The sequence below is a fragment of the Perkinsus marinus genome, assembly GCF_000006405.1.
Source record: "Perkinsus marinus ATCC 50983 genomic scaffold scf_1104296947560, whole genome shotgun sequence".
In the NCBI taxonomy this organism is placed as follows: domain Eukaryota; phylum Perkinsozoa; order Perkinsida; family Perkinsidae; genus Perkinsus; species Perkinsus marinus.
Genome location: NW_003210583.1, coordinates 66,894 through 77,905, shown reverse-complemented (window position 1 = coordinate 77,905; position 11,012 = coordinate 66,894). Strand labels below are relative to the sequence as shown.

Below are 11,012 nucleotides of genomic sequence, written 5' to 3'. Positions count from 1 at the left end.
TACGACTTGAACGTGCAGAAACCAATGAGAATTTCTAACTTTTATCCCCATGAGTTGACCATGTACATATTTTCCCATACTGTAATGGGATGCGAACTAAAGGCTTACGTAGCTGAGCTACTGCTCACAAGAGCGTTTGTGATTTCATCCCAAACGTCACCACCGTTGATCGATCTGAAAATGCAGAGCATGATGTTGCCAGCGGTGGGTGAGCGAACCTGTAGATTCTCCCACGAGTAGTTCTCACTAGGACAACCTTATTGTCAATACCGAGCCATAGCATGTCGGCTACCGCACTGTCGAAGACCTGGGGGGAACTACAGGGGAAAGGGAATGAGCGGTTACTTACGACTTCTTTGACAGACACCTTCTTGTTGGTGGTTTGAAGGGCTGTGGAGAGCAGCAACGTAAGGAGTAGAATGAGCGCTCGCATGGGAGAGGAAATGTATCACGACGACACTGTGGATGACAACAGCGCCTTGGAGCGCGATGGAGCGTTTCTGAGGAGTTATTATACGAATCACGAGTGCAACAGTTTTAACCAGTAATACAACCAGAAAGCCCCGGGAGTAAGGACAGGATGGACTGTAGTAGTATTTGTATACTCAGTGTGGACTACCGTCATGAACCTTCACAGTGTTGGTAAGCTCAGCAACTACTGAGGCCATGTGAAGACCATGGGTAAAATTTGTACTACTTATGTATTACACTACGTAATGAACGCTTCTATGTAAGCTCAATATAATCGTGCGTGAAATATTCACATTATCGTATCTCTTAACCCATCCTTAATTATTATACCACCCACTTCATTAGACTCACCTCCACATTAACATACCATTTTTGGGGCGAGCGAGAGTAATCTTACGCTGTATTCGGAGAGAAAACGGCGCATGATGATGGACAGTTAAAGTCTGTATGCTATTTGTAAGTTACGGAATGGGCTAGTCTAAAGTTCGGAAAATTATCAACGCTTTTGCATGGAATTCAATTTTAGTGATGACGACACATCTAAAGACTACAGTGTGTAAGGCCGCAGTAAAATGCGCTTGAGCCGATTACCTTCAGAATTTTGACGAAGGGTAGGATATGAGGATTTCTAATGTGGTAGATCTAGACTCAACATCAAGCCTGAAGATATAGATACATTATTAATACGAGTGGGAGTTGATAGGCTGAAGACAATATTATCACATACAATACGTTGAGCACCTCATCATCACTTGTATCATTATATTAGCATAGCATAGTAGCTAGCATAGACTTTAGCACAGCTTGTAGGATATTGTGCAATAGGAACGATTGTGGAGGGTCATGAGTAGAGGAGAACAAGGTCCTAGTCAATAGTAACCCACTCGTCACACTAGTGTGGTGATGATAGTTTACTTTCATTAATGCTTCTGCTATACTCCTCCATAGGGGCTTTGGGATGCTGAGGTTATTACTGGTGATTTTGGTGACACTTTCAAGAGCCTATGAGGCCTGGAAAGAAGGCTGTGGTAAGAAGAGTAGGAGAGGTAGAGGGAGTTGTTTTACTCTATCATAGAGCAACACACAAGTAAAGGCGTTAGTGTTTATCTGATTTTAAATCAGACATTTTGTCTAAGGAGTTTAATCAGTCAATACACTCCCATGATGACATACCACTCGTAGGTTCGGACAACTGACCATATCCATATTCACGTTAATGCGGATTTTTGGGAATCCTATACGGGGAGTATGTAGTTCGTGAGTAGACTAAGTTGAATAGAAGGTTCCCTCAATTTTGAATCCCTTCCGAAATCCACACTGATAATGGTTGTCATACCAAAACAGCAATGTGGTATCACCTAGCGAGGATGGATTCGGCCGTTCCCCTGTGATGTATGGCTTCTCAGGGTTGTTCCCTCCGCGGCTCTTCGGTATACATTTCCCACCAGAGCTTCCACCCATGCCTGTACTCGAATCCTCCTGGCCACGAGGGGTCGAGTCGACCCCGCGGTCGGTGGTCGTCACCTTATTGGGACAGCACTTCGATGACTGGATCGATCTGTTGGCCTGCAAGATGGGTGGAACACGTCGCATTCCGGCTGTCATTATCAACGAATCAACGCTAGAATGCAAACTGCCATTCACCGGTAGTTCTACTGCGGGGGCGATCTGGTTGAGCTTGGAGACCTTATCGGAACCCCCGTACCAGACCGACGAGGTTGCTATATTGATTCGCCCTCCTGCCGACTACCGTGCAGTGACTCCCCGACATGCATCGACGCGAGGGCTGGCCAAAGTGTGGATCGATGGCGTTAACTTTCCCGTTCATATCAAGGAGATTGAATCGCCCCCGATGTGTATCTTTGGAAATCGAGGGCAGAGCGAAGTCGAGTTCGTCAGTGCCACGCGTGCGTGGTGTGAGGTGCCGCCTACGAACTCCTCAGGTGGGCTCTCCGACTGACTCCTATCATGGTTGGAGTGTTAGTATCGTTACGGCACTAGGTGTGTGCAATCCTGAGAATTCATAGACGAACGAATATCGATAGTCACGATCAAGTTTTCGTCGCTGATCAGAATGTCTGAAAATTCTGAATTTCAGGCTCCGTTACATTGTGGATAGGGTCCGAGCTGGTCCCTGGCAACGCCCGAGAGTTTGGATTCACGTAAGTGGTTTGTGGCTATGGTTTGACTGAGCACTTGAGCCTAGGACTCTCGAAAGTATGAGTAATATATAGGTGGCTGTGTGGTCTAGTGGTATGATTCTCGCTTAGGGTGCGAGAGGTCCCGAGTTCAATTCTCGGCACAGCCCTTATGTCAATTGCTTTATTCATCATCCTTGCATCGTTATCATCATCCGTAACAGGTACTGGAGCGAAGCCTTCATCGACACCTTATCCCCTGACTCATACCCATGGTCAATAGGCACAGGCTTCGCGTGGGTCACCGTGGTAGGTCGGATTCCCCCACACCCATTATCATCTACGCATCTTCACTAGGTCGGCCAGGACTTCCCTTACATGTATCCACCGCTGAATTGTTCATTCTATGCTGGAGTCCAGCGTGCCATGACCACGGTCTTATTGAACAGTACACACGCCAAAGTGCAATTGCGGTCCCCAGGGTACCTTCGCTGACTCCACTGAAGCACTGTGTGCCTCAATTCTCGTTGCTTGGCAGGTTCCCTGTTGTGATAGACCCGCTTGAGCTCCGTTGTTGGGAATCTAACGAGCTGGTCTCGGCTGCAGGAGTACCAACAGCAGTGTTCACTTGGATGACCATCCCGACGGTCGAACGAACATCTCCTGGTGAACGGGGCACAGTCTTGTGAAGGCGAATGTGATTCAGATACTGTTATGTTTGGGAGTGGTGCGAATGTCACGGTGGTTGGGAGGAACTTCTCGACCTCGGAAGACTTTTCTTGTATGTTCGATGGAAGGTAAGGAAACGAGGCTTTTCCCTTGTTGCAGCAGTACTTGTCTCAGGTATATCGTTGAAGCTTTGTTCTTGAACACATCTGCATGTGAGTGCCAACTCCCAGTGGGAGTAGGCGCTGGTCTTGAATACGGACGGGGAACTATCACGGTATCGCTGGACAAAGTAAGAGCCCTGACTGTTGTGTTTCCTGTGGAAGGCTCGGCACAGGTACATTGGGCGGCTCCTATTGGTATTGCGATAGTGTATGAGTCGGAGTCGCCGCCCCCAGCTGTAGTTCTACCTCCAGTATGGCCTCAAGTAGTCTATGAGCGTTCCAGCTTCGGCATTCATGTCCTACTAATCAGGCCTCGGAGACTATTCGTGCGCCGTATAATCAAACGAGCTCTAATATAAGTGGTCTACAGATGTACAAGGCGAGCATTCTGGCAAGCAATCTCCAGCCGACTTTGATTAACTCGACTAGCATCCTTCCCATGTTGTATAGCAGTTGGGTGATTAACATCTCGGAGTACCCGGTAGTCCGCTGTGTGCCGTCCATGGGACTCGTTGATGGCAATACTACGGTGCACTTGTATACATCGAAAGGGAGTGGCTTTCCGGGCAGAGCTGATTTCCTTATTGTCTGTCGCTTTGGTGGTATATCTACTCCCGGGAGGTGGAATGCAACCTATCGGACCATCGATTGCGAGACCCCGCTCGTGTCTACTACAGGACCGCGCAACGTTCAGGTAGGGGCCGCACGTGGTCATTGCTTCCTTCGTATGCACTGAGTCAGGTGAGCATGGACGCGGGCCTCACATTTTCTTCGATCAGCGACTCAACTGCGACATTTTACTATCATCGATATCCTGAGTTCAGCCTTATATATCCCCCAGTTGGTTCCGTGGTTGGTGGCGAATCGGTGGTGGTATCGGGCAGTCACTTCCCGAACGTCTCTACTACGGTGATCTGTCGATGGAATGAGATAGTGGTCGTGATGGGCCGCCTTGATTGGGGAACGTCTACTTTCCGCTGCGGAGTGCCCTCGAAGTTCCGTATCAGACCTTTCTCGCCCACTGAGGCTGATGAGCCGGGAACTCCATTGGCTCTGGAAGTGTCTTTCTCGAGGGCCCCAGTGGCATTCTACAGCGTACAAACGTCCGTTGGATTCAGTCAGTACGGTTTGATATCTCCACAAGAGGCTTATTACGTGCTGTCCCCGAAGCAGACCCTGGCTTCTTTTGGCGGGGCTAACATAACCATTCGAGGAACCAACTTCGTCACAGGTCTTCCAGAAGGATTTGCATTATGCAGGTGAGCTAGGTGGCACCTGCTTATAATCGTACGTTGACTTGGTTTCGTCGAGTCGCTATCGTCTAGTGGTTAGGATGTCACGTTGTGGCCGTGACAACCCCGGTTCAAATCCGGGTAGTGACTTCTTTGCCGTCGTATGATATTTCGTTCAGGTTTGGGACCATTGAAGTACTAGCACATGTAACTAACTCGACATCTCTGTGGTGTTTGGCACCCTCCTTAGCAGAAGTGAGCGGATCCCTGAGTCGAATTATCCCCATTTCATCTCAGGTTGACCCTATTGCCACTGCACCCGCAGATGTGTTTGTGCAACTCTCGTTCTACCTGGGCTACAGCTATTCCCCAATACGAGTGAATTACCTGATCATTAGAGCCCTATTCCGGAAGCTTTCTCTAATCAGGCGACATTTTCGTATGTCGGCGACTTTGTCGTTGAGGCGTTATTGCCTGATATGGCCATGTCCGCTGGGGGTACTTCAATCCTCATCACTGGTAGCAGATTCGCCGACTCGCCCGGTCTTGGGTGCAAATTCGGCAACGGCACAGTACCGGCGAACTTCATATCCTCACGGGTCGGTTATTTAATCCCGACTTGTGTGTACCTCCCAATGAGAAAGCCTTTCGCATTCAGATGATGCAATGCACGACTCCGCCTCTAGTGGTGGGAGTTCACCCCTTGCTGTTGACTCTCGATGGGACACACTACGTCCCTACCGGCAAGAATATCACAGTACTACCTCCTCCTACGCTTGAGAGTCTCCATCCTACACGGGGGTACTTCAGTGGTGGAACTGAGGTTCTGATTGACGGTGAGACCGCTGCGGTTCGGGTGCATCTGAAACGTCCTCTCTCATTCAGGAACTAACCTTTTGAACACGATCGAGTTACAGTGTCGGTTTGGCCAGGCCGCACTACCAGCGAAAGACTGGTTGAACACGGAGCGAGTTGAATGTGTCGTGCCTCATTGTGATGATGCCATGGGAGGAGATCCTCGGGGAGACGCTTGCGAGGGTACCGTACAGGTAGATGAACGCCTATCAGAAACGCATTTGGTTCAACACTCTACGTTGCGGTCAGGTTATGCTGTCATTCGACGGTAAGGATTACTTCGGCAATCTCACTTATGAATACGCCCGACGGCAAAGGGTCTTGGACGTGCTCCCTTTCCCAGCGTGGAGGTGGGATGAGTCAACGAATGTGACTCTGGTTGGCTCTGGTCTGAGTTGGCCAGTATACTGCCGTTGGCTCGATTTGACTATCACTCAGGCGCTGGAGGTGAGCACCACTGCGCTCGCCTGATGAGGTCGATGAGTGTTGATACTGTAGGTTGGTACATACACTGACCCGGCAGTTCCCGCCGCCGACTCGTATGCAATTTGCATCGCTCCGCTGTTGCCACAGCAGCGTCGGCTCACGAATGGCATCGAGATTGATAGCCTCTTAGGGTGGGTCAGTCCACTGAGCCAATTGCGTTACTTATTTACTGTTTATGGATAAGGTGGTCAATGCAGGTATTTGGAAGTGTCAGCGAACAGCATAGACTTTACGAGGGATAGGACTCAGTGGTTGTTTTATTCGCCTCCGATCGTCACCAGCATCACCCCTTCTACTGTAGGTCTACATGGAGAAGGGGACTCTCTTGGTCTGTGATGTGAATAGATCAATCGTCCCGTGGGGAATCGTTTATTGTATCTTTGCGAGGTCTGGCTAGCTCATGCTTTAGTCTGCGGGGGAAAGCCTCCTCCAGCGGGTAGCTCCTTGGGGTTTCTGATTTATCCTTACAACTCGTGTAATTGGACAGTGTGGGAAAGTATGCGCATGGTCAACTACATGTTGTTGGCAATATGAATATTTGGAGGAAAATTTGGGAAACTCTCATTCGTTCCTGTACATTGCGCAAGTCCAATTCGTGGGTGAACTCTCATAACTAGGAGGTAACTGCGCAGCTCAGGAAAGGGAAACACACTCTGTAGTTTGGAAACAAATTTAGTGTTATAAATCCTCATTATCCTCAGGTCTGGCACAACCTCACCCTGCAAGGAAGCCTCCTCATTCACGGTAGTCACTTCCGAGTGATAGTCTCTGGAGAAGTTGTGTGTAAATGGTGGTGAGCAGGGCGACTTTTGTACCCGTGTTGGAGTAGGAATATATGTTCGCTTTCCTCAGCTGAGCTCAAGAGTTTCCTATACAGTGTTGGAGTAGGAATCTATGTTCGCTGTCCTCACCTGAGCTCAGGAGTTTCCTATACAGTGTTGGAGTAGGAATATATGTTCGCTCTCCTCAGCTGAGCTCAGGAGTTTCCTATACAGTGTTGGAGTAGGAATATATGTTCGCTTTCCTCACCTGAGCTCAGGAGTTTCCTATACAGTGTTGGAGTAGGAATATATGTTCGCTTTCCTCAGCTGAGCTCAGGAGTTTCCTCACTAACTATAGGAGTTTATATACGAATTGGAATAGAATTGTATAGAAACCAATGAGAATTGCCCAAAATTTCCTCACAATTTTCATATTGTCATCAACACATGTGCATACTTTGTCCATAGATGCTTTGTCCATAGTGAGTTTTGTCATTTCCCTACAAGGTACGATGCAGCTGGGCAAGAACCTGAGATCGTCGTTGCTTCGTATCTCTCGCGAGATGCCCTGCGTTGTAAGCCGTTGAAGCCGCCCATCTCGCATTTCGAGGGGACGGGAGTTGGCGAAGTTAAGGTTGAGGTTGGCCTTACTCCAGAAGCGTACTCTGATTCTAATAAAACTGTCCTGGTGAGCTGCTGCTGCTTCTACTACTGCCAGCGGTGTTGTGATGATCGTGGTTTAGACAATTAATCGACCACATATAGCTGAGATTTCACACTCCTCGGGACCGTTTTTGGGAGGGAATCTCATCACCTTGCATGGGACGGGTTTTCAGTATGTCAACGGCTCTGGTGATGCAGAAGTAGGTCTGCATTTTCGGTGGTAGGAAGAATTGTATACTTATGTTTATTAGGAGGTTCACTCACTCTACGTCATCATTGGTGACACGCCTGTTCGGGCGGAAGCAGCTCTCGTGAATGACACGATGGTCACGGTACGGTTACCGGCAGTGCCACACTTTATACTCCCTCCCACTAGGCTTGAAGTCAGCCTAAGCCACAATCTGCAGGTGAGCTTGGTTTTATCGTTGGGGCCTGTTTAGGGGTGTCGACCCTTTTTCTGAACTCTACTTGTACTGAATTGTTCCTGGTAGTCATAGCAGTGCGAAGCCAACAGTTATGCATATCTAGATTTAGAGAGTATGGTTGTAGACTACGGAACGCTTCTAAAACGTTGGTGTCAATCGATTCACATTGTTATCATGTTGATATTACTCAAAGTTGACTTTCGAACTCCCAAAAATCAAAGGCGTTGAAAATGCTATTCAGCATAACGATTCGCTTCACACTGTAGTTGCATATTCGTGAAATAATCGAAATCTGGGATTGTACTAGGATTCAGCTCATGTAACTGTTCAGGATCGGTTGTTCACAGGCCGGCTGGAATTGGGAGGTACGGAACCGGAAATTCTCAAGGAGTAAGTGTGGACTACTGTGGGGTATTTTCCTTTCCTCTTTGGTCAGATATGCGTATGTTGATGTACCTATTGGGATGTATTACCGTCCAGAGGTTCATCAGGATGGTGTACCGAGGGCGTGCCCGGTGGGGCACTTCTGCAAAGGAGGGTATGCGCGAAACCTTACCGTTTCTCCGACAGCGCCACAGTGAGAAAATGCGTGTTGTGATTTGTGGGAGGAGTTTTGAGTGTAGATTTGCTACTCCTTGTGCGGCGGGTTACTACCAGAATCTTACTGGCAATTGGACTTGCGAGATCTGCCCGATCGGGGCCCAGTGTGGGGTTAGCGCCGCTAGAGCTCCGGAGAGATGCCCTCAAGGGTAAGGGCCCCCCTCTGTCGTGAACGGTATGCTCTATCAGATACGTTTGTTGGGATAAAGAAGGTAACGATCAGGAAATTGCACTATGTTCGGCCGGTTTAGTATGTATGGAAACTCCTGCTACTGCGAGAACTGTCGAGGTCAACCGCTCGACTGGTTTACGTTCTGTTAGCATTATACGCCTGTTCAGATACAAGGAGTTCGGCGGCGGAGGCTGAGTGAGCATCGCAGACTGGTGGAACTGCCGGTCTCGGTAGAGACCATAGACTGCCCTGAAGGGTTCTATTGCCCCCCTGGCATCGTGGGGATGAGGACAGCAGATGGCGATATCATAATTAGCGATAACGTGAGGAAATCTAAGGCTCTTCTGTTGCTATTGTTTTTAAGATTCCCGCATGCTCGATTCCTGGAATACTGTGTATGGGAGGGTCGACGGTCCCATTGGCATTGGAGGCCTCGTCCACTGCTGGGTATTATGTTAGCGAGAATAGTAGTCGGCTGTTGCCCTGTGCTGTGGGGTAAGTACTGGTTGAGAACTATCACGCTGTTAGGTTGACGATCGGATTTTCTCAGGTTTTCATGTTCGACGACTCGGTCAGTAGGAGGGTACCCACAACCGTGCCCCTCTGGTACGTACCAACCCTCAGCAGGCAGCTCCCTTTGTAGCACTTGCACTGCTGGTGAGAATTGGGAAGCGAATATTAGTGTGTGAATACAGTGCGAACCATAGAGTTATGCATATCTAGATTTAGAGAGTATGGTTGTAGACTACGTAACGCTTCTAAAACGTTGGTGTCAATCGATTCACATTGTTATCATGTTGATATTATTACTCAAAGTTGACTTTCGAACTTCCTGAAAATTGAAGGTATCACTTCCCATAACGCTTTGGTTCATATTGTAGGTACTATATGTGCTTTTGAAGGATCGGCTTTCCCGTCGCTATGTCCGGCCGGTCGAGTATGTGCATATGCTGGTCGGTCGCAGCCTAGTTACATGTGTCCAGCCGGAAGCTATTGCCTACCAGGAGTGTTAACTCTGAACACACTCGCTGGTATTGATGCATTGTAAGTGGCAGTAGAGCGTGTAGGATTGATGGTGATGGGGGTGGCCAGATATCTTCCTGTTATATGTGGCAACGGTACGTACTGTATGCCTGGTACGACGACAGGGGTGGTTGATGACTTGGACCCAACAGCGCCACGGAAATGTGTGGAAGGGTAGTGTGTGCCTAGTGACTGATGGTGGCGTTACGCTGTTGGTAGATACTTTTGTAGAGCGAATGAGACTACCTATAGGGGCCAGGGGGAGTGCCCTGTGGGGCACTACTGTGTGCGGGCTAGTCTGGAGCCTGTGTTAGCACCTAAGGGGTAAGCATCTATGATGATGTTTCTGTGGCTATCGAGCTCAACCAGGAACCTATAATGTTCCCGGGGGGAACTCATTTTGAATTTTCTACGTAGGGCTAGGAACACATTCTTCGAACAGTTTCCAATGTAAATGTCATCATCACATTAGGAACATTTTTTCGTTGTTATCCAACCCTTAGGGGCATAATATCTCAAAATTGCATAAGTCTCTGAGCTCAGCTACTTTGTGGACTACACTGGTGCATATACGCCTTCTAAGTGCAAGCCTGGCACGTACCAGGATGAGATAGGGCAGGTGAGCTGTAAGGCCTGTCCAGACGGTCATGAGTGCACACTGGATGGTGAGGATAGGGAGGAGGGTCAGCGTCATGACCTGTTGTCAATCTTGTCTGTGAATCGATTTAGTTATTTACATTGAGTATTTGGCATGCAAGGTTTTACAGTGTGAACCGAATCGTTATATAGAGTAATATTTTCAACGCCTTAAACTTTTAGGAGTTCGAGAGTAAACTTTGAGTAATATCAACACGATAACAATGTGAATCGATTGACACCAACGTTTTAGAAGCGTTACGTAGTCTACAACCATACTCTCTAAATCTAGATATGCATAACTGTTTGGTTCGCACTTTAGATCCTTCTCAAGCGCTGGTGTAATCAGACTTTTGCGAGGACTCGTGTCGTGGCGTATAGGTACCTGGGAGCCAGTGGCATGCAGACCGGGAACATACAGATCGATTGGTGATCCTAGTTTCGCTGAGGAGGACAACATATTCTGCCACCCATGCCCGCAAGGGACGTGGAACTACCGAGGGCAGCTGACCAGTGAGCTCATGTGCGAGAACTGTCCGAGCCGGTAAATGGGTTGGGGGTTCCCGATGAGCTCTTTGTTTGTTATTATGGATGCCGCTCTTACTAATAATGACGCGTCCTAGCAAACAGGCGTCGATATCTTCAAATAGTCGAGACCTCAAACACAGCATGCATACTTGCTTAGTTCCGACCAAACTGGGGGAGGCGAATTGATTCTGG

The 11,012-nt window shown here is 48.4% G+C and overlaps 2 protein-coding genes and 1 non-coding gene across 3 annotated transcripts in view; 2 read left to right on the top strand and 1 right to left on the bottom strand.

The window, feature by feature from the left end:
• Pmar_PMAR014514 (hypothetical protein) overlaps window positions 1–433 on the bottom strand; it is a gene marked incomplete at both ends in the record, with an annotated part of 5,110 nt that extends 4,677 nt beyond the window's left edge. The window contains 3 exons of the mRNA XM_002779372.1: window positions 122–174; window positions 219–307; window positions 350–433. Coding sequence (XP_002779418.1) covers window positions 122–174; window positions 219–307; window positions 350–433 — 226 coding nt within the window. The remainder of the gene's footprint in view (window positions 1–121; window positions 175–218; window positions 308–349) is intronic.
• Window positions 434–2,707: 2,274 nt separating this feature from the next.
• Pmar_PMAR014513 lies at window positions 2,708–2,779 on the top strand. The gene has a single exon. It is a non-coding gene; the product is annotated as a tRNA-Pro (tRNA).
• A 1,602-nt stretch (window positions 2,780–4,381) lies between these two features.
• Window positions 4,382–10,725, top strand: Pmar_PMAR014512 (hypothetical protein; the record flags this gene model as incomplete). Its single annotated transcript, XM_002779371.1, has 25 exons — window positions 4,382–4,698; window positions 4,851–4,926; window positions 4,969–5,049; window positions 5,100–5,270; window positions 5,330–5,507; window positions 5,557–5,720; window positions 5,776–5,973; window positions 6,025–6,143; window positions 6,714–6,770; window positions 7,281–7,461; window positions 7,517–7,636; window positions 7,688–7,768; window positions 8,193–8,251; window positions 8,298–8,399; window positions 8,485–8,610; window positions 8,651–8,750; window positions 8,801–8,956; window positions 8,998–9,080; window positions 9,184–9,290; window positions 9,515–9,677; window positions 9,726–9,830; window positions 9,876–9,980; window positions 10,200–10,339; window positions 10,386–10,446; window positions 10,674–10,725. 25 exons carry the CDS (start codon window positions 4,382–4,384, stop codon window positions 10,723–10,725), a joined length of 3,102 nt encoding a protein of 1,033 aa, XP_002779417.1.
• Between the last annotated feature and the right edge of the window lie 287 nt (window positions 10,726–11,012).